The 27965-nt window shown below is 40.2% G+C and overlaps 1 protein-coding gene across 5 annotated transcripts in view; it reads left to right on the top strand.

Annotated features, from left to right (window-relative positions):
* The window catches only part of NRXN3 (neurexin 3), a gene marked incomplete at both ends in the record, with an annotated part of 894319 nt that overhangs the window by 240432 nt on the left and 625922 nt on the right, over positions 1-27965 (top strand). For all 5 annotated transcript variants that reach the window (XM_083864468.1, XM_083864470.1, XM_083864472.1 and 2 more), the window contains one exon: positions 66-449. In XM_083864468.1, coding sequence (XP_083720594.1) covers positions 66-449 — 384 coding nt within the window. The remainder of the gene's footprint in view (positions 1-65; positions 450-27965) is intronic.

Here is a 27965-nt window from a genome sequence, read left to right as displayed (position 1 = left end):
AAAATAATGCACTAAGCTGGATTTGTAGTTGAAAGTGTTGATGTCTCCTTATCTTTCTCATTTAGGTACTATATCCGTGAACAGCCGACGCACCCCGTTCACTGCTAGCGGGGAGAGTGAGATCCTGGATCTGGAAGGTGACATGTACCTCGGGGGGCTGCCAGAGAACCGGGCAGGACTCATCCTTCCCACAGAGCTCTGGACAGCTATGCTGAACTATGGCTATGTCGGCTGTATCCGAGACTTGTTCATCGATGGGCGAAGCAAGAACATCCGACAGCTGGCCGAGGCGCAGAACGCCGCCGGAGTCAAGTCCTCCTGCTCCCGCCTCAGCACCAAGCAGTGTGACAGCTACCCGTGTAAGAACAATGCAGTCTGCAAGGATGGCTGGAACCGCTTCATTTGTGACTGCACTGGCACTGGCTATTGGGGCAGAACATGTGAGCGAGGTGAGTTGTATTTTCTGACTTAAGTTACACAAAGCTGAAGGTGTGCATGAGAACAAGAACAAATCCCAGTGTTCCTATAAGACTCACCCCTGCCCTTGTCAGTCTTCTCAATGCTAAGTTCCAGTCCCCACAGTAGGAAAACTTTCTTCCCTGATAGTTTCCTTCCAGTCTTTTCCACTCTCGTTTCATGAGCTTACTGGCTACTTCACTCCTTAAGCCTTCTGAAGATCTTGTCTTCAGGTTCCAGAGTTTCTTTGGCTAAGTATTGTTTATCTTCTGAGGTAGAAAATGCAGCTGATGTGAAAAGTCTCAAACAAATTACTGGAAACTGTACCAAGTGTGAGCTTTAGTTATGAAGATTTCTCTTGAATGGGAAAGACGACAGATGATGAATCCCAGTTCTATCTAGATTTCCTTTTCTTGTGTAGTTGAATTTCATTGATGGCTGTTCATGAGTAAAGCCAACTAATAGGATAGTGTTAAAAGCAGCATGTCTCCAAGTTCATCTCTGATAAGGTAGATTTGTAGGAGATTCATGAGAGATTCTCTGAATCCTGTTTGTACTCATACAGAATTGTGATTTAAAGACATATGGTTGGAGATATGAGGCCCAAGTGATACTCGTGTAGGCAGGCAAATTTTGTACATGTTACAGATCACATAGAAAGAATTTACTAATAGAAGATATTTGAACTATATATTTCTCAAGTACATAGTTGGTTCCATTAATTGCTGTTACCTTTATTATGCTACTGCCACCATCAAAATGAGGTAGATGAGTAACCACTCATCTACACTTTACACACCTACACTTTACATCACTTTACAGAAAAAGATGAGGCTAAGATCAGTTACAAAAAAACTTCACCTCCTTAAAGAGTGTTTTCCTATATTTCAGACAGTCTTTCTGTTAGTATTTGGCCATTAGCCCTGCATTTGGGTTAAACTACATTTGCAGTTCACCCAAAAATTAACTGTAAATCATTAGCAGAGTCTTTGAGCTTTCAGTCCCTTCTTTATATCACCTCACTTGGCACCGTGATGATAGCATGTGTCTTAGAACACGAAATTCAGATATTTTTGATATAAATCAAAAAATATAAATATTTGAGCAACACTTTTCTTGCTTAGTGGATTTTAAATATTGACCATAGTAGCGTGCCACTTAGGAGGAAGAACATGAAATTTAGCTAAAATTGCATAAAATAGGAGCAAAATTGAGATTTGTAATTCATTCACTCTACAGAGGATTTTCTTCATTGCGGAAAGTTTTTTGTTAATTACCAAAATTCCTCCTATATGGATGGGATTTTTAGGTTTTACAGTACAAGATCTCTGATTGTTCATAAAACTGCTCACAGCCAGTAATTCATTGCATGCTGCCCTAAGCGGCAATAGTAGTTAATTGCCAGTGGGCCTTAAAGAAGCTGAAGCATCAACACTGCCATCCGTGCTGGGGGAACATGGGTGAAAATGTAAGATTCATGGACATCAACTATGCCAGTGTCAGCTCAGCAGTTCTCTCTTTTGACTACATGGGATTTGAAAATTCTGGAAAACATCTGGATAGAAGTTTTCTCAGCCATAGCCTTAGGAATTGTTTTTAGCCAGTTGTTGTGTGATTAGTTTTTACACAAACATGATAAAAGGAAGTGCTACCATAAATTCATTTTTCTCCCACAAAATTACAATTCCAATATCTAATCATTATTTTGGTATTGGCAGAGATGTAAGCAGATGAAGATGGTAGCAGTCTGAAAGGGTCATAGTTTCTAATAGTAATGTAGTTTCTCCTTGGGTAATTGAAATTTCATGGCAGAGATGGGGCAAGACATGGGAAAGACGAGACTGTGCTTTCATGGGCCATAAGGGTTCAGTGCCAGCTGTGAGACTGAGGAAAGGCAGCAGCAAGTGCTGGCAGGCAGCTTTGTATGGTCCCCATTTCACACCTTCCACCAGAGACTGTGGTGACAAGGTAAAACACTGTTATTTTCTTAAATCCTTGCTTTTATCCTCTGTCACCTTTCCATAATGGTTCTCTACTAAGCAGTCTAACTCAGTTGTGACTATGTTGCAAATACAGTAAAAAAAGGAAAGAAATGGAGAAGAAGCTAATAGGCAGGACACAATTCCTCCTGCAAGTGATGCTCTGACTGCCTCACAACGTGGTAATGATCTCATCTGCCCCTGCTTCTTGAGCTCTCATGCACTGCTGTTAAATATGGTGAAGAGAAAGACTTAATCACGCCAGAAAGACTCCTAAACTGAAATTAGTTTTGGATATCTTTTAAATGAATCACAGGTACAGCGAAGTGAATTTATGATGAAAGTTATAGTTGCAAGTGCAAACTGAGACTTTGTACTGAGGTTGTGGTGTGCTGGGCATTAGGGTAAAAAAACCCCAAACCTTGGTGCTTGTACTGTTGGTAGTATTGAATAACTCTTGCACACTAGAGTTTTAGAAAGAGTAGAGTACCAGAGAACAGTGTCTGCAGTGCTGCCTCTTGCTTCTGAAGTACTGTGTTTTAACAGGTCTGTTATTCTGCTGGTTTGAAATAAAAGACCTAAAATATCTAAGATCCCATGGGAATGCTTCCCAAATGCTTTCTGATCATCAGATGCAGGGTAAGCTTTGAGGCAATTGACAAAAAAGATTACTCCAATGTAATGGATGCCATGCTTCCTCCTGTTGCATGTGAGCTGCCTGTCCAAACTGAACCTAAGAGAAATTGGGGTGAGCTGCAAGTCCTGCCAGCAAGGGCTGGAGGGTTGTTGCAGATGTGCAGGAGGGTGGGAAGTGTGGGTTAGTGCAGCAGTTGTGAAGGATCTTTGGTGGGCCTTTTTAAGTACTTCATGTCTTCTTTACCCTTGGTCTTGTCATTTGACATCAGTTGTATCAGGCCATTGCAACTCTCTGTTAATTGCACTTAAGATGTTAGAGGCAGGAGCTGGTATCTGACTCATGGAGGATGATGTAATACTTAGCTGTGATTACAAAGTACATCCTCACAACCCTGGACCTTTTTTTCTGAAAAGGACCTCAAAGCCCTGGCATTAACTAAGCAGGAGGAGAGGAATGTGTGTGGTATTAAAATCAGCTATTTTGTGTAGTTACAGTAAAAATGCCTTGGGCTCAAAAAGATGCATGAGGTCTGTTTCGTGTATCTTGAAAACTCTCTGCACCCTTTCTTTCTACTGAAACACTGTGAGAGTGACTGCAGAGGACAAAAGCCCAGGAAGGACACAAAGCAAAAGGCAGCTGAAAATCAGATAAATTTAGGCCAATGAGAATCAAATGTTGTTGATCACTCACTTTTTAACATTTTCTCCTACTTAAATGATTTGACTGTGGTTTGCTTGGATTTTTTTTTTAAGAAGTATATTATATTGGAAAACACAGGTTGGTATGAGACTTCTGATAATTTAGAACTGAAATAAAAGATGTTGAGGTTTAGATTTTAAACCTCAAAAGTTATTTGCTCAGAACTGGACACAGTCTGAGTCCTTTCCAGGTGAAGGGGGGGGAAAAAAGGGCTTGTTCCAGCCATCTCCTTTGCTGAGCTGCATCCACCGTTTATTGCAGAAAGACAGAAATATCCCATTTTGGTTCTTCTCACACGGGCTGGAACCAGTGCTTGTTTTTGTTTGGGTTAGCTCATGATGGGCAGATACAACATCCTGAGCAAACCAGCCTTCTTCTCTGTTTTGTGGTAAACTCTCTGTGAGCAGCAACACATCTGCTGTTAGCAATGATGATGTTGAGCATAGAGCTGCATATTTTATTATCTGCCAAGTACTTTCTCAGCAGTGTTTACTAAGAACAGTTTAATGACAATACACCTCTTCCCATTACATATGCAATGAAGGGAGATGTTGTAAAACTACTGGTAATAAGAAATGCTGCAGAACCATTTACTACACAGGATAAGTGCTGCATGCTTTGCTGTGTCAAGCACAGGTAGCAGCTTAGATTTCTTTTTAATTTTAGTGAAGATGTTTGATAATCACATCTTTGAAGAGTTGTTTAAAGCAACTCAAAAGTGTTGATGCTTTTTGCACTGTCTAGACCTTCTGAGTATGCAGTGAAATGCTGTATAACTGCTGAGAATAGATTTTCCTGTAGGGCTGATGGTTCCCAGGAGAGATGGACACATTTGGAGAAAAGTCTTTGCTGCAATGTTTTTAATTGTTTTAATCTCACTAGGTCTTGAAAAATCAAAGACTTAAGCAAATCAGAAGATAAGAATAATTCTTATGATTTCATGATATAAAGTAAGATGTTAGAAAATAGGTCTGTTCTAGACCTCATCTATTTACTGACTTACTAATACCACATAGGTCCCTATTGTACAGTTTCCCAAATTATATCCAAACTACAGGAAAAAAATTCCATCTGAATTTAGCAAAAAAATTCATACAATCCCTTCACACCCATCTCAATTTTTTTCTCATTCATTTTATGGTAAAATCTCAATTAAACATGATCTGAAGGATGTTAACTTTGTTAAGAGCATTTTATGTGAGAAGTTAATTTTCTCACTTGCCATCAGTCCATTTGCAACACTTGTGGCTGATCCCTTTATGGCTGGCCCAGGCAGCTATTACTGTTGAAGATGCTCTTCACAGTCCTGCTCATGAAACACAGGCCCGGCTTTATGTGATTGGCTCCCTTGTACCTCTCCTTATAAAGACTGGCTGTCAGACCAGAAGGCAGTTGCATAAGCGCTGGATTATTCTATTTATTAGGCTTTTATGTATCCTCCATCTTAAAAATCTTTCTTTATCTTCTATGGGATAACTTCTGTGGTAACATTCAAACAGTTTCCAAGATGTTCATTAGATGTGCTAACTCCAGTAAGGACAGTGCAGCCAAGGTGGGCTTGTAAGGGAAGAGAAACAATATTAAGGAACAATTTAAAAGTGTCTCACTTTTGTGGATTTATATTGTGATCCTTACTACTCATTGTAACTTTTTTGTCCATAGGTATATACATTCAGTCAAAGGCCACTCTGAAATATGTGCTTTCTAGGACAAGTACCTGCATTTGTTGCACTCTAATGTCTATGATAGCCTCAGTACAGAAGAGTGTGCAGTTAATTCTGCAGTCAGAGTGATTATATCTGCTTGGGAAAAGACCATTCCATGGGTTTTATGCTGTTGAACTTTAACTTTGAAGAATCTCATTAATGTGACAATCTCCAACAGCATCTGCTGAGCAGCTGGAAAATCTGAGACTGTGTAAAAACCAACTGATTGTCTCTCCTATATCGTAAAATGTTATGGGTATGATTCTTTTATCCATGTGTTCCTCCTGTTTCTTCGTCCTGATTCCTTCATCATATGCTTTTGATATTTAAGGCCACTCTTGACTTCCGTGCTGCATGTGAATTTGTTACACTCCGGGTGCTCTTCATCTCATCTGAATATGTTAGTTGATGGCACAGAAGAAGATAATAATTTCTGCTGTTTTTCTCTAAATTTCTGTACTTCTGGCTGTTTATTGCTGAGTGTAGCTTTCATAAGGTCTTCCCAGTTCTAGAAGTATGATTACCCAAAACTGTATGATTTTGTGTACTGTCAACTCCTGTAAAGAACACTAGAACAACAGCAAAAAAGATGTTGATGATGTAAGACTTTTGATTAATGCTTATAGAACATACTTTTATTAGTATAGGCCTCTTCTACAGGACCAATATTATAGTGAGGTTTTTATTTCTCTCTTGGTTTATAAATGACAGTTCAGAACAATGGTTTCTCCTTAATGTAAGCCACAAAAGAAGTCAAGGCACAAAATGTTGTTCAGATAACTCTCAGATTGAAGGACAGCTTGTCATAGCAGGTCAGTTTTGCCTGAATATCACAGTGTCATTGTTTAACCCCAGCCAGCAACCAAGCCCCAATCAGCCACTTGCTCACTCCTCCACCAGCGGGATCAGGGAGAGAATCAGAATGCTAAAAGTGAGGTAACTCGTGGCTTGAGATAAATACAGTTTAATAGGAAAAGCAAAAGCCATGCACACAAACAAAGCAAAAGAAGGAATGCATTCACCACTTCCCATGGCAAGCAGATATTCAGCCATCTTCAGGAGAGCAGGGCCTCATCATGTGGAACGATGACTTGGGAAGGTGAGCACCACCACTCCAAATCTTTCCCCCTCCCCACACTTTCTATTCTGAGCATGATGTCACATGGCCTGGAGTATCCCTTTGGGCATGTGGGGCATGTCCTGGCTGCGTCTCCTCCCAGCTTCTTGTGCACACTCAACTCCCTCATTGGTGTGGTAGTATGGATGGCAGAAAAGGTCGCCCTGCCCAGCAACAACAAAAACGTCCCTGTGTGGTAAACACGCTTTTCAGCACAATTCCAAAGCATAGTGCCACACTTCTCACTGTGAAGGAAATTAACTCTACCCCAGCAAAAACCAGCACACAGGGGAAGGCGGAATTTAGTAAAATTGGATCATTTGAAGTGGTAATTCATCATGAAGGAAGGAAATGCATTTTCACCTTTTCATGATATCTTTTCCAGGTTACTCCCTGCAAGACACATGATGGTGTGTTATGACTCTCCCCAAAAAAAGACAAAGTTACACAGTGTCTTTTTAATAGATCCTTTTTGGTGGATTAGACTGAAAGGACACTGAATAATCAGTGCTTGAAAATATACATATATATAGGTATAAAGCATAAAAATATTACTTAAGAAAATGCATAGGGAAAAGAAAGCAAGAGAAAGAAAGGATGAGAGTAAAAAGATACATTCTTGCCATCTGAGATTCTGTTTTGAACTGATGGTCTTGATCCATCTTGGTCTGCAGGGGGGTGGGGAAGAAGCCAACAAAACACAAAGTCTAATGGGTTAAAATATACTCTGACTTTGTGGGAATACTCAGATACCTCCTCTGGGAAGAGGAGATTTCAGGAGATTTCACCTTCCTCTGGTGGAAGGCCACAGAAATGAGTCTGAGGGTGCTCTGAGGGTCTTTAATGGTTTATGATCCCTTCTCAGCTGCTTCTTACATGGATAGGCCTAAGTGTGAATGTGACCCTCCCCTGGAGGAAGGGGCTGTGATGTGTGAGGGAGGGCAATTTGGCATGATAAAAGAGACCATCCTGTCTCCACAAGGTCTGCCTCTGATCAGCCTCAAAACCTGGTTTTGCAGCCACCAGGCAGTGGCACTTTACCACCCCCTCTGTCTTACACAGATTAGCCATTACACACCCAAAAGCTCCCCTCCCTCCTCCAGGGGTGCAAACCTGCCTCAGCAAAGCACCTTGGTGCCTCCCAAAATGGGAAAATATTTTGGGTAATCATTAATAGTCGAGTCTCACAGCATGTCACATGGATGATCCAGAATGAGCTTTCTATGAATACGTTACTACTACATCTGTTGTGATTTGTCAGGTGTCCAGAGACAAACTGATGACACTCAGTTCAAGAATTGCTTCAGACTCCCTCTGTCTTTGAGTCTCTTATAGCTTGGTGGCTGATCTCAGTCCCTGTGGCTTCATACCCCACTTCCTTTCCATACCCTCCAATCAGACCATTTTGTGTTTCTGCTGAGACTGCCAATTGTCCTTACAATTAAAGGGAATATCTTGATGGAAGAAGTCAGGATGAAGTAGATTCCTTTGTCATGAAAAATTATTTCCAATATTTAAAATTACTATATAGACCTTGGAGATGTTATCTGTGAAATTAGCTTTTTCCATCTCCCTGCTTTGCCCAGTCAAAGCCATCATGCTGAAAGGCAGGCACTGGCACAGTGCATTTTCTGTCTCATTTCTTTTCCTCTATTCATCTCAGGGGGGGAGGAAAGACTTGGCATTCACGATGCTCCCTTAATAGACTCTTTCTGCATGTGGAGATAGGCAGTCGTCCCTTGGACACTTTGATTGATTGGATGAGGCTATTATGTGATATATGGAAAGGATATGCAGAAGCACAGCCATCACCACAAGCTTGGAAAGATCTTATTTGGTGGTGTATATTGGCTCCCCTCAATGTGCTGTCTTGTCTCAAATGCAGTTATCTCACAGAGCAGCCCACAGGGTGGTCCTGGTGAATCCATTGCTGCTAGGTACCAGATTCCAAGGCATGGCTCTCCAGAGGGAAACCCTTCTCACTCTCACTGCTAAAGCATCTGAGAATATGTAAAGGAAAGATAATATTCATAATTTTTATTTTATTTCTTACTAGAATCCTTTTTTTTTCTGGGTAATTGAGAACAAGAGGTTAAAATTGGGAGATAAGGTGCACAACAGGGAAACTGTGTTCTGATGAATCAAATTTTAATACGAGTTTCAGAGTGACTTCCAGCTTTGTGATGATTATAGGCTGTGAGTCAGTGAATAGATAAAACTTAGGAGATATCTGTCACATTAGGGCAAAGGTCCTACCACTGAAGGGACATGGCAGCAAGGAAGATGTACAGAAAACAGCTTCATAATAAGTGCTGTTGATCTCATGATGCTTCCATTTTTTATGTCCTTCAGCTTTTGACTTCTGAAGTTCTGCCTGTTAGGGTGAGAACAGGCAGGTCCTCTTGTGGTCAGCCTGGACCCTTTGGGTTACCTACCACACTAATCTTGTGTTCTTGTGATCAATAGCATTTTTCCATTTCTGAACAAAGAGGAATTGTAATTCTTCATGTTGTGATACTGCTAAAGGGAGTGAAAGGACAGGGAAGTTGAAGGAGATTACTATTGGAAGTTGTATCAAAGCACCAGAGTTTAGGATTCAAACGGAGTCATGTGGAATTAGTTGTCTGACTGCTCCAATACCCACAGGTCTCACTTCAGACTGCCGAGAAAGGAAAAATATGGTATTTTAAGCAGTGATTTTTTTTATCCAATACCTTTCATTAAATTGGTAAAATGGAAAGTGGCAATTCAGCCTTCAGTTGAAAAGCATGTTAGATTGACAGCTCTGGGAGCCCTAGGCTTGTACTTAGAATGAGAAATACATAGAGTACCTCTCCTTTATATACCTTAGTCATCTCTTGGAGAAGTATTTGCATTAGAGGTTAAAAAATAGGTCAGTCTTTCTGACTTGCCTAGTCTTTGGTAGAGCTACAAAGTGGAATGGTGAAAGGAGCAACTCTTCTTCTATAGCTGTGAATTCCTTTCCTTTGTGTGTGACACTGCTGAAGACAGGGAGTCATGAGAGAGCTTAATGTACCCAGCCCGGGGAGCAGAGCAAGGTTTGAACTAAGCAGAACAAAATGCAGTTTGTGCTGCATGTTCTCATCTGCCACGTGAGGACAAGATCTCCCCCTGAACAAGTGACTGGCAAAAGGCATGTGCTTGCTAAATAGTGGGAAAGAAACCGTTTCAAATATTTTAGAGTTCTATTTGTTTTGGGTTTTTTTAATCTCTCTGTTGAGAATGTTTGTCACCAAAGAGGAAAAAATAGATCAAAGGAAAGGTTTTTGGCACACTAAGGAATTTCAAAATATCTAGAGTGTCTGCACAAATCTTACTGTATTGGTTCTGGTTCCTAGAGGGAACCAGAAACCTAACAACTCCCTACCAAGTCACAGAAATGTGCAGGTTTCCACCATTTTATTGTCATATCTTCAGTGAAGTGCTCTTCTGTTGCAATCTGGTTGTTTTGATGCAGACCCTACAAATCACTGCTACCCCATTTCTGCTTGTCCACTCTCGAGTTCAATTTGTGCAAATTTCCTTTATTTTGCATTTGATTGTTCTGTCCCCTTGGAAGACTGACCAGTGCTGATGTTTAGCATTTCTCTCCCTGTCAAGTGTTACTGGAGGATGATTTAGCACTGCATCCAAGGTGCTTGCCTCAAAGCTGTATTTTTAATAATTCTATATTTTCTTTATGTTAAATATGGAATTGGTCGTCTGAGAGTATGAATAAAGTAAGGCACAGGTAATAGTTGGCAGTTCACTTCTCACCAGTCCCAGTCTCATGCTGGAAGCACCACTGTGGTGTGAAGGAGCTGCCTTTAGCCACCTTAGTAAAGGAGGTGGAGATGGTCTAGAATTCAGCAGGGTGAAGATTGACTCCTGTTCCAGCCTGTTGCCCTCTTTATTGAGGTGTCATCATGGTTCTGTATCTTGTTCAAAATCTTGTATGCCATTCCCTTAAACCTGTCAGATTCCTTCTGCCAGCTTCCAGTTTGATCAAATTTCACATTTCTGTCTGGTGCAGAATAACTAAGAATGTCCTGAAAATTTTCTTGGGATGTGGGAAAATAGGGCAAGGAAAGGAATGACTAGAGCTTTGTCAAACTAGTTTAGTATTTTTTGTGGGGAAGTGGGGGTCATTTTATAGCCTGCAAGCTTTTCAGGTAAAGTAATTACGGAAAACAAAAAAGATTAAAGTTAAAAGAAGGAGAAATGATTTATCATTACACTTTTAAATGCCTCACTGTTTTCACTTTATCTTTTAATTTTTGCATTTAAGTTAAAGGCAATTGAGCTGCTTTAAAAAAATAATCAAAACATAAAGGGAGACTACAAATAGCCATGTTGAAGAGTAATGAATCCAGCACACAGAAGGACTTGTGTCCAAATAAAAAAGGCAGAAAAGTGTAGGCTGGAATTGGTATTGACTGTGCAATGTGCACAGTGCTAATGGACCTGCAGAAGAAACAGGAACATTGCAGCCATAAAGTGAAAACCTGGTCCACCATGAATACAGATGAGATTGGGAAAAATAGTGTTTTTATAGGGCTGCTTTTGCACACATGGCCCCTTGAGCTCACCTGCTTATAAAGTCAGAGTGACAGGATGTAGATTAGCAATCAGCATCCTCATTTAGCCATTTCTCCCTGACTGATTTACACTGCTGTGATTTCTTTTTTCTTTTGTCTTTTCCTCCTGGCTGGTGATGATTTGCCGAGCCCATCTATTCTCTTTTACACTGCTGTTTTTTCTAGAAGCTGTAAAAATCAAAATGCAGATCATTTACCTTTCTTTGTGTGTCTATGTGTGTGTTGCCTACAGTTTTTACCCTGGTCTGTGCCACTGGTGAAGGCTGTCAGTATATCTTCCAGGAGAAGCAGCTTTGAAACAGCTGCCATGTCCTTTTTACTGAGTTGGTTTTCCTAGACACCTTTCACTATGGAGAGATGCTTGATCTATGTGCTCCATCAAAGTCTTGGTCAATAAAATCCTATTTAACTCGGTGGGACCCCTAACTTTCTTTTCCCATGCCAATCCCTTGAAAGGCAGTATCTTGTTAGGCACTGAAGAGATTGTGCATGTCAAAACTATAGTTCAGCATCTGGTGCCTGGAGGTAGCTGTGCTTTTTCCTGCTTCAGCATTGGTTCTGGATTACACACTTGAGCAGCTCCCTGGTGAAGGGTACCTAGGGGAGCTTCAGGGCAGGAAGGAAGGACACTCAGATACAACCAGGAGTGGGGCTCCTGGCCTTGTGTTTGGAAATGAGATGTTTTCTGTTTTAGCAGTGGACTATAACCCATTTGAAATGTGGTTTGGCAATGGACTTTAGGCTGTTCTCTGCCATAGTCTTGTGGGGCCTGCCAAATCTTACAGTATTATCTCTCTCTCTGTAGAAGCCGGAGACAGAGGCTTGGGTGAATTTTTGTACCTTTACATACAGATAACTTGTGAGGGACCCTTCAAACTTAAAACAAACCAACGAAGTCATAGCTGGGAGAAAGCCAGGAAGTTGTTGACATCTCCACTTGTCTTTGGGCAATTAGAATATGCTAAATAAATCCATGTTAAACTATTTGCAAGGTTGCAGATTGTTAATCCTGTACAAACAAGTGACATTTTTTCCCATATGCAGGGTATTGAGATTGATATCATCATAATTTTATATTTTGGGAAACTGTAATATAGAACTATTAAGGCACCTACAGTAAGAGTCAAGATTACAAAAGTAATTAGCCACAGACCCTGACTCTGAGAGGATTTCATTTACTGGGATTTATGTGTCTGGATCTAAGATATTGCCTAATTTAGTTGTTAGACTCTTAGGGCACTAAGCTACTCTTTCTACCTTGAAAAAGCTATCTGATGTCTCTAATATAACACTTGCAGATCTCTGCAGACATAATAATATAGTCCTGGGATATTTGGTTAGCAGTTTCTAGAGATAAATACTTATATATTGTGATAGGATAGTGATAATTCGTATCAGAACCAGAGTTCCTTCATCTTCTCTTCCTTTCCTTTTTTCCCCACTCAGAAGAGCACAAATGAATCACTTTGGCCTTTCAGTATGCAGTAATGGAAAGCTGATTACCGTACAGCTCCCCGCGGGTCAGCCTCTCTCTTACCCAGCATTGCTCATTCAAATATCACTCCCCGTGTGTCTGATCAGAATCCAGGGGTGTCCAACTGACGAAAACATGGAAGAAGTTAGTAGATGTGCTAATAAGGCAAACTTAAGTTGTATAAGCCTTAACTTAAGGAACAAGTAAAGATTAAGAAAATGTTATCTGACAGTGAGTGCTAAAAACCAATGATTTCCTGTGGACAAGGGCAAAAGCACAACAAATGCTGTTACTCAGAAATCTTTGCAAAGCTGCCCTGCAGGTGCTGTTTCAGGTGTGTTGCAGTGTATTTGGCTCAGAACATCCTGTGCTACACTGTTTGATCCTGTTTGCTTTGCAAGATCATCTGCTGACTGCTACAGTGGCTGTACCTGCAGATGAGTGGGGAGTTTTGCCACATCAATTCAGCACCTCTGCCAGGCTAAAGAGTGTAAGTCTCATCTGGGCTTCTCACAAAACAGACCTTGACATGTATGGGACTTCACTAATTAGATGCTTTGCATACAATGTAGACATGCCTTAGAATTCTATTTTATATAACTCCAGACAAGTTCATTTTTATGTGCCTTATGTTCCCCAGCTGCAAAAATCTCCCCAAAAAGCCAGATACTTAGGACTTTCAAAAATCATAAAAGAGTTGCAATGTGGAAAAATTAATGATTCATAAGAGCTTCCGATTCTACGATGAGAAAAGCAGAAGATCAGCAAAATGTGCATTTTTTGCTAATATTTGGCCTTCTGTCTCATAGTTTTTCTTAAGCTTAATGGACATCCTGCCATGAGAATAGGTAGAAACCTAACCTGATGAATGATACTTATTTTTGTGTTATCTAACTGATTTTCCTGTTATTGCTACTTGACCCAGAGTATGTTATTCTTCATCAGAAGAAATGGGGGCTACTCTTGGTGGTGTGTGTTAATAATTTGAGTTCATACCCCCAAAAGAACAACATTCCCTACACCTGCAATGTGTATTAAAATCTGTATAGGTCAGAGATTTTCTTTAAAAATAGCAGAAGCTTTCTGTCTTCTCTACTTTCCTACACCTGCAGTGCTAATGAAATCCTTGTGTGGTTGTTGAGACACAGTGCTGTATTTTTTTTTTTTTTTTTTTTTTTTTTTTTTTGAGATACACAAGCAACCTTTTATAGATAAAATGCTGTAGTACTTGAGACACTCAAGGGGAAAAAACTTTCTCGTTTCTTTGGCATTGAAAAGGTAAAATTATTCATTGCCCTTTATAAGGCACTAAACAAATGGTAAAAAAAATTTGTATGGTGTGTCAGCGATTGGCTGGATGTATTTAACTCGATAGTGATATGAGATTTACAGAGCACACAAGAAAGGAGCCTTAAATAGTTTTACCCATTGACCTTTGCCAAGATAATAAAGCCTGAATATCAACTCCACACTACTTAAATTGTGTACTAATAAAGTGCCATTGGGTACTCAGCTACACTTGTGCTAGTTAGAAGTATTCCTAGTCACACTAGTAGAAATGTATATTCAGGAAATACAAGTATAAAAGGTATAAAGAAAGCACTGTTTTGCAGCTTAGAGTAAAATCCAACAATATGAAGGAAATTGGCAAAATAAGTTGAAATATAATCAGGAGGCTAAAGGAAGGAATTATGGAGAAAGAAGAGTTCAGTACTTACTGATTGGTAAATGATAACCTGAGGAGAGGATGATGAATCAGCTCTGATGGGAGGACTGCCTTCCCAAGGAAGGGAATTATTTAAGGAAGTTGACAGGACTCTTACTATGGAATATTGGGTTAAATTAAGAAAGGAAAATGGTGAATATATTACCATCACAACAATGAACCTGGGCAGGTTTTTTTGCTTTATTTTGTTTTAGCAGGAATCACAGAAAAGGGTAGAAATCGCATCTCTTAGGCATTGGAAACTAGGATGGCTCTTGTAGAGCAAGGCCAGGCTGCTCTACACTTCAATGAAATATGCTTTGTAAGAGGACAGGAAGGGAAGGATGCTCCATGATCTAGCCAGCTCTTCTGCTTCTATCTTGAATCGATCTGTGAAATGTATGCCTCAGAATTAAAACCTGGAAATGTCTTCCAACTTCAAAAAACCTATTTTCCTTTCTAAATCCTGTTAATGACTGGATCTGTTTTCCTAATTAGCAATTACATGAATAAATGTATACAACATGCAAGACACTGATTACTAAAGTAAGTTTTGTTTGATTCGTAATGTAATTACTTGTTATAATAACTCATACTGGATTAGGAAGGGTAGAATAGTTAATGGTGTAAAAATAACAACATTTTGATACTTCAGCTTCTTTGCTAGATTTCAAAGAATTGTGGAACAAACTCCATGTTTAGGCAAACTAGAAACAATATTATGTGGTGGGTGTTACAGTATCAGATGAGAATAGACTGTTGCTAAGGAAGGTTTTGTCAAATGCACTGTAGGGAAAAGCTGTTGCCAAAAGACCTTCAGATCCCAAGCTCAAATCTCAGTTAAAAGAAGTATTCACCATCTCACGTGAGAAAGAGAGGGATGGGGTGTTGTTTCCATTTTGCTGGTGAGGAGAGCCTACTGTAAGGTTCATTCTTTCCAGCCAGTGCAGAAGCAGCAAGTATGCTGCTAACTGTTCATCTTTGTGGCATATGGAAGACAGAGACTTTTCTGACTGATGGGCTGTCATCCAAAATAGTGTTCATCTCCATAAACCCCCAAAACATCAACAAAAAAATAGTCCACTATTTAGTTCACTTGCATTTAGTCCTGCTCTGTCATGGACTTTGTTTGATCGTTGGCAAGTCAATTATGTTTTGATGAATAAGAGCAGTAAATCCTGACAAGCCCCCAGTGTTTCCCCCTGTCGTGCTTAGGGGCCCATGTAAGTAAGGTGCTTTGGGTGCGTAGTGCCCATTAAGTAAGGATGGTGTTCAGGACAGCCAGTGGGCCGGGGAAGCAGGGACAGGCTTCGAGTAGCCAGTGGTGCACACCAGGAGGAGGATGTGCCAGTCCCCTCGTTGGGTGCAGCCTTGATATTGCTGCATCCTTGAGCTTGATGCCCACAGAAATATGAAATCTGCATTCTAAAAGCCCACTTCAAGATTGAGATGCCACATAGCTGTATGTGGTCATGTAGCCTGCAGTGTGTTATAAGACACTGGGTGCTCTGCCTAGTTGCATTGCTTTTACTTCCCCCTCTTCCCATTCAACAGAGGCTTCTTTGTTGCCAGACTCTATATTGCTCGCAATTCTGTGCCTTGATCTCTCTGCCTCAAATTGCTCATAGGACCTCTTCTGCTCTGTCTGAAAGGTTTGTAGGTGACTGTTCACTTAGATTCCTGTATTCTTTGTGTTGACAACCTTGTATGTTGTGCAGGAAGTTTTAGTGCAATGTTTAAAAGCTGTGGAAGCTTGGGAGCTTCTCACACTGGCAATCTATCACTGAGGGTTTTTTTGTAATTACATTGGTGGTGTTTTGTTGAGCTGTGTCAGGAGTGGGTGAGAAAAGCACTGTGATTTCCTCTTCCAGATGCAGATGAAATTAGAGAAGTATCACAGTCCCACAGCAATCCTGCTGGTTTTGGTGCCTTTGTTGGAGCACAGCTGTGCCCAGCAGCTGGTCTGGAATCAGGGAACCAGGAAATTTGCACAGTTAGCAGATATAAATAGAGAATCTGTAACTATGAGAGATGCTTAACTCTGCAGTAAATAAATCCAAGTCCAAAAAAAAAAAAAAAAAGGCTAATTGAAATCTTAAAAAACTGTCTTGTGCCTCAGTTCTTCCCCTTTTGAATCTCTCTCTATCTGCAGAATTTGAAAGAAAAACAGGTGTTGTATCTATAGAGTCTTACCATCTATGTTTCAAGTGATGTCAAGATCAGTCCCCTTTCTGTTACAGATTTAGATTATTTTTTGGCTTGTGGATTATTTTCCACTTTCCAAAGGGATTATTGACCTCTTCATTATTTTGACTTGTTTGATATTCTGAGAGTTTTTCAGGGTTTGTCTGATGAAAAGTACGACAAGGTGGCAGGTAGCTCTTGGACCATCCAGAAAATGGGGAGCAGCAGCCCAGTTGTGGTGGATAGTGGGTTGTGTCCCTGCACGGTCCTGGCTTTGCAGTGTGACAGTGGATGAGCTGTCTTCTATTTCTGTCTCAGTTTCTGCTGTGAAAGTAGGCCAGTTCAAAAGACATTCCTGAGTGCATCTTAATGCTTTGAAATCGTGTAGAGAACTTCAAATAGCAGGAATCGAGGACAGGAAAACCATCCTATTAGGAGACCTACTCATTTTCCTCTTTTAGCAAAGAGTACATCAGCTGCTTATTTTAGAAAACAGTTCTTTGTGGTATAGAGCTGTGCCTAATCCTTTCCAGGTGTAAATTAGGAAAACCCTCTTTTGAAATAGCCCTTGCTGATCCAGAACTTGTGCAGATATGAGTGGAAACCTGGGACCTTGTCCAGTAAGTGACAGTGACAGCGGGTGGCAGTGACACTACACAGAAAACCAGCTGGGATTTGCTGTGTGTTTCTGCTTGCTTTTTTACCCCAGGGGGGAGCCACACTGCTGTTCCTTGAAAAAAACACATAACAAGTACTTCTCAGCACTCGTGGCACAGGTGAGGAGACAATTGTAGCCTCCTTTGCCATCTAATGGCCTCAGGCAGCACTTCCACCTGCTCCTCACTGTCCCCAAAGTGTCTGAGCAAGTGCACCAGTCCCTGGGACTGACCCATGGCCTCTGCATCCCCTTGGCCTGCTCTGTTCACCCAGCAAATGGTGGCTCACTTTATTTCCTAAGTTCCTGCAAGCAACCCTTTTGGGGAAAAGCTTGACACTGTGTTTGTCTTCAAATAGACTGAAGTGTATTAATTCCTTAATACACACAGCTTTTCCACCCTCTGGGCTCCCCCCATACCCTTGCAGCCGTCCAGGAACCGTTAGGAGCCAGCAGAGCATGTTGTTCAATACAGATGTTGTACTGAACTTTCAGGATCATGATTAAGCTCCAGTGTAAGAGCCTTTGATTCACTTTATATTGAAAATCGAATGTCTCTCTTTCTACAAAAGAGGCCACATGCCTGTTTCTGTGGGTGAAGAGCTTAACATCCCTTTTCTCCAGTGATGTGGGGAGTGATGGCTCATGTATTAAACTGAGATTCTAAACTCTTGCATGATTTGGAGAGAGACTTTTATGAAGGATTTTTTTCTTTATGTATCCTAGGTACTTGTCTTTCATCACGAGTCTGACAGTTTTCACTGGCCCACACTTGCACATTAAAAGGGGGAGTAAATTGAGCTGTCTTTGGTGATAGTATGGAATTAGATGTCAATAACCTGTTAGAAGTCGATTCCAGATGTGTCTGTGCCTGACACATAGTACCTTCAATATGAGAGTTCATTAGGTTCTGTTTTTCTATTAGCAACATCCTTTAATACATTTGGCTCACTTAGTAATGATTGCTTAAGTGAGAATCTAAAGCATGTTGTTGAATGAGGTAAATGATATTCTTTCCTACTTTCAGATCAAATAAGAAAAATCACAAAGTGACTTGTTGAATAGGTCTCAAGAGTCCTAATTTTTCCCTTCTCCTTTAGATAACAGGCCAACATTATTAGGCCAGGTTGGATGGCGCTTTGAGCAACCTGGTCTAGTGGAAGGTGGCCCTTCCCCTGGTAGGGGTTGGAACTAGATGATCCTTAAGGTCCCTTCCAACTCAAAACATTCTATGATTCTACAATTACTAGGGGATCAGTGGTAGCATAGTAAAGAGGTACTATTAATTATAGTTTAAGCAAAGTGGAAATGGAAATACTGGCTTTTCTGAACTAGTTTCCTTTGGTTTAGCTACATAGCAAGGCCACAAATTCTGCCCATACTTGAGTCACTAGGAAAGTGATTTGGAACATGTACCACCAGATCATGAGGTAAATCATAGATGACTGACAGTGATTTGCTTCTGGAATAGCTGAAATGTTCAGTAAGTCTGTATCACTGGAGTAATTTAGATGCTTTAATTCAGCATTTCTGCATTTGTTCAGTGTTGGTAGGTTTTTTCTCAGAAATTAAGATGACATTATCAGTCCTCAAAAGATCCAAGCCTGAACTTTGGCATTATTATATTCTTTGTTGTTCAGTCTCTTATCTGTGGCATAAAACTGGAAATCAAATCTGGCAGTTTGAGTCAGTAACCACATCCCTGATGAAAATACGTTTTGTCACTTAAAACATACGCTTTTGCTTCACCAGCAGCAAGTGCTGTAGGAAGCAGCATATAATTGATATTGATGAAAAAGGTGGTTGTCAACCCAAATCCAAGAGCTGCAGGTCAAAGCAGCATTTGTTTGCTTGTGTGCTGTCTACTGTGTCAGCTTCAAAGTTAGAGTTTCACCATTAGATGGCAGTTTTAACACCATAGATCACAGAATCATAGAATATCCTGAGCTGTAAGGGACCCACAAGGATCGTCGGGTCTAACTCCTAGCCCTGCTAAGGATAGCCCCAAAAATCATCCTATATGTCTGGAGTATTGTCCAAATATGTCTTGAATTCTGACTAGTCAGTGCTTGACTTTGTTTGGAAGAGTGAGGGCTTTGCCTGTCTTCTTTTGGTTATGTATTTTTCTACTATATTCCTCCCTTTGTTTTATTCGGTCTGGTCAGCACGGGAGGATGTTTATGCAGTGTAAAGAAGTGATATGCTGTGTAAGGCCAAGTGCAGTAGGTGTAAATGTGTGTTTCCCAAGGGAAAGGGTGCTGTGTGGCTGGATACAACCCTTGCTGCTTTGATATTGTGCAGAATCTTGTTCTGACTGGATAAAATTGCTGTTAAGGATAAGTCAGCCCTTAACTGTTGTTGAAGATTATGGTATTGTGTATTTGAAAGCAGAAATTGGAAGCAGAAATTGTGCAGATTCTGATTTGTTTTGTTCCAAAGCTGGATGGAAATTGAAAGAAGAATAGATTTGAAAAATATAATGAAATTTTATTTCAGTTTACATGAAGGAATGTTCTGATGTGCTTTGTTTATTTCCTGACGCATGTAGCTTGCTTTTTTTTCTTTGTATTGGCATTTTTCACAGTAACAGGAGAAAGAAGAATATGAAAGATATGAAAAAAAGAAACACCATATTCTGATGCCAAGAACAGTAGGAGGGGGAAATCTGACAGGTGAAATACATACAGATAGTTGGGTTTAGATTATTTTTTGCGATGTACTCATTTTTAAACTGAAGGTATCCCAATAGGCAGCTGTTACAGTCAGGCTCAAACAGGACCTGTTGTTACAAAATAATTTTTGTCTAAATAATTCCTGAAATTGTACAGGATCCTTTAGAATATAGAAACTTCCAGACTGTGAGTTCTTCTGTTTCCTTATATTGGCTTTAATTCAACTTTACATCCCTTGTGGGAAGGCTTCTGGATGATGTCCCAAATATTTTTATAAACTGGAGGTCATCTTGAACAACAAGGCTTGATACTAGTTTCACAGGAGGTTCCACTATCAAGCTTCAGCCACAGATAACAACTGTTGGCTTCCCTTACCACTCTGTCCTTGTAGAAGTTTGAGTGCTTTTTATCTCTTGGGCTGGATTGTGTGACTCCTTTAAATGTGGCCAGATGTGAGGGGCACATCCATGTGGCTGTTCCTAACTACTCCTGCTCTCTCTTGGGCAGCAGCCAGACTCTTCTCCTGCAGCTGAAGGCTGCGTTGGCAGAGTTGCAGCCCAGCTTTCTCAACCCCTTCCAGTGGATACAGAAACAAGTAGGGGTGCAGATGGCAGACATCCCAAGAGGAGGTGCTAGCAACAAGAAGTGGAAAAACTGAAAGAATGCCTTCAGATCTAACTACTTTTTTTTTGTCCCAGTTTTAGTTAGTAATGATTAATGGCTTTTTACCTCTATAGAGAAATACCATTTGAGGAGTAGGAAATGTCTCTCAGAGACTCTCTCCTCCACCACTTTTTTGTCTTTGTATAATGAGGGAAGAGAAAATTTTCATCGTTGAAGTAAACACAATTTGCTGGTAGGACCAGTTCTGGTCAGGCTTTCTCAGAGCCTGGAAAACCTCATGATAGATTTGCCACAGCCTTTATACAAATTTAATCTGATAGCCACGCTCCCATCTGCTTTTACCATGCTTTGTTAAATTGTGTTGGACTCTTTTCTGATAATCTCACTTCCACTGATACACTTTGGAGGTTTGGCCGTGAAAGCATTCTCCAGTCCTCCAAATATATATTGGAACTGGCTATCCCCCAGATTTACCTTGGCTTCCATCTTTGTTCTGATTAATTTCCTTCCTTTTGTTTCCAAGGTAACTCTTACTAGGTACCTACTTCATATTCATATCAACAAGAGCTAATTGCTGTAAAAGGATTGTGTATCTAATATACTTTATGGGTAATTTTCAGCAAATAGATAATGATTAACTGCCCTGACCTTACCTGTGATCCCACTTATCTAAATGGGATGGGTTTTGCAATTTAGTCTCCTAGTTCCAAATCTTCTGCACTTAAGGGCCTGGGAGACATTTTAGGTGAAAGCAAACTGTTTTTTCCACTCTACGGAGTGTTAAGTCTGTGGCTGTTGATTTTTTTATCAAACATTTAAGTTTTTTATTAGGATTCAGAATCCATTCTTAGAGATTTCACTTTTTCTGCCACCCAGATTAGCAAATATGTCATATTTGTGATGGGTAGCTTTATTCCTCTCTGTCCCAGACTTCCTCAGAGCACAGGCAGCCCTGCACGTCATTCTCAACAGTGATTTCTGGATGTGAAAAAGCTGGTCTTAGTTTGAGATTACAAAATTCCTATTTTTCTCTGTCTTAAGGAATTTCTGAATCAATCTTAAGGAATTTCTGGTCTTTGGGAATAAATGGTTGATGTTTGAATTTATTACCCCACCCTTGTGACAGAGATATCAATTGTACCATCCTTAATGCTCTTCTGAACTTTACAAGGACTAACACTGATGTAGGTGGGGGGCCAGTTATTCCTTTCTGTTGCTCTGTGGATATTTCAGGTTCTCAATCTCATAGAGAGATCATTCAAAAACCTAGAGCACCTGAGAAGACCATAGTGAAGTGAAATTTTTATTACCTGCCCACTCATGGCAGAGTTCCTTTTCAGGAAGTTCATTCTGCAGGTGTGCTGCCTAGCATTGAGTGAAGGTGTATGGAAAGCGATGTTAGTCAGGAGGTGTGGTCACTGATAAGCAGACACTGAATTTTACATTTGAGGAAGTTTACAGGTATGAGGAGACCCTCTTTCCTGATAGGCTGTGTTTAATCTGCTGCTAGCAATCCAGAGAGTAAATGTCCCTCTGGACTGTATTGTAGTGGATGGAAGTGCTTTAGACAGGAGATAAGTAGCTGGTTATTCACCATTAAAGATCTCTTACCTTGCAGTTTTTCATTATGTCTAGTTTAAAGAGAACAATACAGGTTGTGGGTACATTCTTACATCTTGTCTCTGATGGCCATAAGTGTCTTGATACAGGATGACAATGTGACAGCTTTCCAATTTCATTTAGGAGCCGGAGAAATCCAGACATTTCAGTAAAAGTCATAGCCACCGTAGAAGGTGATCTGCAAATCTCTGCACATAAATGAAATTTTCAGTCTGAGATACCTGCTGATTTCAAGATTTGGTCCATCTTGTTTTGAATAGGAATAGTCTCAGGACTCAGCAGATCAATAAGTCCATGATAGAAGCAGCTGAAGAAAATTCAGTTTTGCTTAACTGTGACATCAGGCTGGTGCTTTTGGAGTATGACATTCTTCATTGCATTCTGACTGCTGCCCTGAATTTCAAAGAGAATAAAATAGGCTGCACAATGGCGAATGTGAAAGTTTTAGGGTCACAGCTGCTGTCATAATTTATATATCTACAATTCTTTTGACTTGAGAATCTTGTAAGTTGCCAGTGGTGACTAAATCTTCACAGCTTCAAAAAGAAGCAGGATTTATTATCATTTACAATTCCCATCAAGATCACTGGAGACTCTTGGAGCTCAGAGAGGAAGAAAAAGATTAATGGAATTCTCCTCTCCATGAACCTAAATTTTTGAGTTTTGAGCTGAAGGTTTGTACAGGCTACTGTTATTTGTAAACCCATTCACTGAGTGCCAGTGTAGGCAGATGGACCAGTACACAGTGCTGTACTGTAGATCCTGCACTACAGCCTTTGGCATTTGAGATAGGCTTGTAGGAGTTTAATAACTGTGTGATAGTAGGAGTTTAATAACTGTGTGATAATTATGACTAGTGTTATGGACTGTGAATTTCTAACTGGGTCCTTATAGAAAGATACTGGTTTTGTAAGAGAGAAACTGCCCTTGGTCATGTTTGGAGTCAGAAAGGGACAGGTCATGGACATTCCTGTAGCTGTCCAAATGCTGAAATTCCATGTAATTTGAATCATCATTAGTACATAAACACCTTACATATCCATGCCAATTCTTTTTTTTCTTCCTTTTTTATCTGAAATTCCTTTTATTTTATAAACATTTATCTACAAACACTAGAGTTGTAAAGTGGAATTTGGTCTGGGGTGCAATCATATTTTCAAAAGACAGTGTCTGTTACTTGAAAGTAAAAGTGAATTTTGCCAGTGAAATTTACAGACTTGCACATGTACCTCTAGCTTCAGCCTTCATGATCCTGGCAATACCAACTGCCATTCCATGCTAGCCACTAGTTTCTGCTTCTCTTTGCCTTTTTATCATGGTTCCAATAATTGAACAGTGGTTGCAATTAGCTGGGTGAACAGATCTGGCTGTTGCATCTCTGCTGATGACTTCATTAGGAATGGACAGAGTCTGTGGAATGCCTGGAAATCGGTGTCTTCATTTTGGCACTGACTGAGTGTTGCTCTCAGATAGGGACCACTCTCAGATTAGTGGTTTTGAGAATGTTTTTAGGGACTACAGCAGATCTGTGGTAGGAGACGAAAGGCTCTGAAGGGATCTTCCTCCAGATTCTATAATGATAAACTCAGCTTAGTTTATCTTTTATTTTAAGTTTGGAAATTGTAGCCTGAAACCCCAAATTACATATCATCGTATATTTTTCCACAGCATATATGTTGTTGTTACCCTCATAATCACTACCTGCTCTGTTGTATCAGGCTTCCCTTCAAAGATGACCTGTTTTCATCCTTTTCAAGTGTTGTGACATTCTTGTTTCTGAGAAGCTGCCTGCCTTACATGAGTTTAATAAATAGTTACCTAGTTCCTCTACTTACTTATTTTCAGCACGGCAGTGTCTGACTTCTGGCCCTTCCTACATCACTGATCCAATTGAAGAATTTTTGCTTTTTCAAAACCAGTATGGTGTGGGCAAGTTTGACCTACAGTTTGTAGACCAATGTTTTCTGTTTGCTCCCTGTTCTGTTACCTCAGCTCTTCTAGGAGTTTACAAAGTTTAGAGATTTGGGGCTATCAGAAAAGGAAAATGTTAGAGGGCTGTCTAATGCTCTGCACCTTCCTTAAACCAACAGCCAGAGGCAATAACAGTTAGTTTTTCTTTCCAGTATTGGGAAAAAAGAACTGAGGAGAGGTTGTTTATTGATTTTAAAAAAGTTATGAACGTAGTTTACATTACAGCTTTGCTTTTCAAAAATGATAGACTGATGAGCACAGAATCAAAGAACCACCAAGGTTAAGATAGACCTTCAAGATTGTCCAGTCCAACTGTCAACCCAGCAGCACCATGATCACCCCTAAGCCATATTCCCAGGTGCCACATCCAGATGCCTCTTGAACATTTCCAGAGATGGTGACTCCGGAACCCTTTTCTGCCTCGAATCAGTAGCAATTTGCAGGTGTAAAGTGATGTCTGTGAAAAGATATCCAGTGCAGTCAAGGCATTCTGGCACTTGGCAGAATAATCATGGTTGAAAGAGATCTCTGGAAGTTGTTGTCCTGACCACCTGCTTCAAGCGAGACTAACTTGAAGAGGAGAATTTTTTGTTGAAGGCATTATCCTATTGAATTTTGAAACTTTCCAGTACTGGGGTTTCTACAGCTGTTCTGTTGCAGTGTGTGGCAACCCTCATTGTGTAATTTTTTCCTTAAAATTGTCTCAATTTTCCCTTGCTACAAATTATGTCTGCTACCTCTATTTTTCATTTATGCTGAGATAAACCAAACATTTTTGCTGTAATCTCCCTTTCTCAGTGAATATTAATCAGCAGGTAGTGATCAAATGCTTCCTGTAGCTTGACAGTGCCACGAAGAGGACTCAAAGATATTTGAGCTAAATAGAAGTTGCGTCACTTTCTAAAGTGCCACCCATGGTAATGCAAACTCTTAAACTACCATTTTAGTATCATGTTTCCCCATTATGCTCCTTTACATTGAGGAGCAATTCTTTGTCTACCCTTAGCCTTCTTGCCAGAGATTTCTTCCCAAATAGTTGTACACAGCTCTTTAAATGTTAGAGTGACATTTGGAGTAGATTTGAAAAGCACATGTGCTACTGCTTGGTTTTCCTGAGTCTCTGCCAAGCTTCAGTATGGCAATATAACCTCACTCCTCACCTCCCAGGGCTAGCAATAACATTTACAAGCTACAGTTTCCTCTGTCTGCAAATATTTCCACTGTGGTACTCAGTGCTCTTACAGCTCCTCCCTAGGCCACTTCTTCATGATTGCAGCCCAAAGAAAGGAGAAGCAAAGTTTATTTGTCTTTCATTGTGGAGTATAGGAATTTATTTTTTTGTAATTCTCCACCTTGATTAGCTCATACTCTTTTGTATGTGGCGACAACAGGAGTGTAGGAAGGGTATACCAAGCCTGATGCTGGTGGAAACTGGTACATACTACTTTGTAGGGTAGACATAGGTAACCTGGGGAGTTGGAGAGTTGATTAAATACAGAAGTTAAGCAAAGCTAGAATCCAGATGACAAATGTTAGAGAGGTTTATTAATGGAGAGTGATTTGGGAGACATTTCCCTAATATGTCTTCCCTAGGTCAGTTTAAAATTTGGAAGGTCTCCACTGAAGCTTTTGTTGTAGAGAGGCAAAAATGTTGTGGGATTTTACCTTACAATAGTGGAAGCCTCACAGTTTTAAATAGTTTCTTGAGATTTATTCCAGTTAAAGATGAAAATTCTGAGGGCAGATTTAGAGGATTTTGGTATAATATTGAAGCAGAAGACCAAGGTGTTAATTTTGGACTCAAAAAAAGAAAATAAATGCTGTTCTAAAAAGAAAAAAATCAGAATTGGTTTTGTTCATATCCAAAGTAATTTCAAAGTTTAAACTCTATGAATCAAGTTGGTTTTTTATTTTTTATTTTTTTTTTTTAAGGATATTACACTACATGCACTGTCTGCTTAGGGCTCTTTATTTGCCTTCTTTACCTGTTTTTTTTTTAATGTCTTCCATTTTATGGATACTTTGTCAATAGTATTATCTGCAGGCTTTGGTTATGTCTTTGGGAAGACTCCAAAGGGATAGAAGATATATAAGGTACTGGAACAGTGGGAGACAGTGGTATGTAAAGAAAATTGGTGAATAGAGTATTTATTCTCTTCTGACTTTCTAGATAAATAAATAGGTGTGGTTTCCACTTCAAGTTTCTTCAGGATTTTTTTTTTTCTTTTATATGAAGGAACACACTTCTGGGCTATTTTCAGGCCCAGAAATTAAATGTTTTAGTTAATGTTATGAAATAAAATTTGCAAGGTTTTGAAAAAATGTTTTTGGTGAAGAATATTTGTCTGATGTCACCTGGCCTATATAAACATCTGCTAGCAATTTTTGTCTATAGCACTTACAAGTGACAATTATTACTACTGCTCCAGCAGTATTCTTGCTCCACTAATATTCTATTTGAAAATGTGATGAATGCCTTGGAGCTTGCTCTGTTATGTCTCCTGTTTGCTGTGCATTTGGAACTGTTTTGTGCACACTGCACTGGCGAGGATGTTTTATGTAATTACTCTAAGTGCTTGTTTGGTCTTAACTGACATATGCTATTCAAATTAGAAAACTTGAGTTTAAGAAAATAGTATATAAACCAGAAAGAAGCCAGAGATGAGAAGCAGGAGAGGCAGGTTTTAGAAAATAAAAGCTAGGAGAAGCTGAGTAGAAAAGAATTTACTTAGTCTAAAATAGAGTGAGGGAGCTGGAATAATGATATACTGAGTTTCAGGATACAAAGTTCCTTTTATTAAGCAGCCTAATACCCACTTGGGAGTGGAGAAGGAAGGTGTCATCTTAATTTGAAGTGAAGAAAAACTTGGATTGATGTTGAAAAATTACTTTGGTCTTCTAGAGAGATTAAATACCAGCAAACCCAGTGTGATTTCTTTACTTTTCTGTAGCTGTATGTGTCCAAGATTTTACTGTTCTATCTTCATGAATTTTCAATAATACTATTGACATCTTGTCAGTTTGAAATCTCTGAATCAGAATAGCTTTGTTCTTACTAGCACAGTAAACCCTATCATCAGCTTATTTGTGATACTTATTGTTTGCGAGGTATTTTGCTAGACTAATAGAGCCCATTCTTATTTCTAGTGTAATGCTTCAGTTTAGGTAGGTTTTTAAAGATGGTTTTTTTGTTCTCTGTTATTGTCCCTCTCAGTGCTAATGAATTACATTTATATGCCTTCAAATGGCTCTTTCCTGTTTGGTGGGCTAAGTTTAAAGGGAAGTCCAATGACAATGAGATGGGAGAGATCCAGGAAAAATTCAGTTTACTGAAGAACGTGTCCTAACACATTCCAAAGAAATGGACTTTTCTTATAGGTCAATGAGAAGCAGTCCCAGAGCATGGTACCACCAGCACGCTTAGGGCACCCACGGGCCCTGCCTGGCCACTGGGACTCCCCCACCCTGCTCATGGCCCAGGACCCCGTGGCCACCAGCCCCCATGGCCATCAGCCCCCCACACGGTGATGCTGTGGCAGGGCCCATCTCCAGGTCCCCAGAGTGTGCCAGCCATGGGTGCTGCCAAGCCAGGCCCATGTTCAGCCCTGTCACTGTGGCCCTGCCTGGCAGTCCCTCTTAACCCTGCCCAGCAGACTGACTTCTGGCCTGAGCATGGACCTGCCTCATCACCGTGAGAGTTCCCAGTTGGAAACCCAGTTGGCCCCATTTGCATGTCTGTCCTTCTCACCTTCCTGTGTGAGCCCTGGGCAACAAGGCACTGGCACAGGGAACTCCACAGCTTGTGACACCCATCCTGCTGGATTATGTGCAATGTTCTAACCGCTTGTGAGCACTTAAAGTTCCCATC

This window comes from Zosterops lateralis (assembly GCF_965231275.1).
Source record: "Zosterops lateralis genome assembly, chromosome: 6".
Taxonomy (NCBI): domain Eukaryota; kingdom Metazoa; phylum Chordata; class Aves; order Passeriformes; family Zosteropidae; genus Zosterops; species Zosterops lateralis.
The sequence above is the reverse complement of the archived record's forward strand: the minus strand, read 5'-3'. Positions and strand labels throughout refer to the sequence as shown.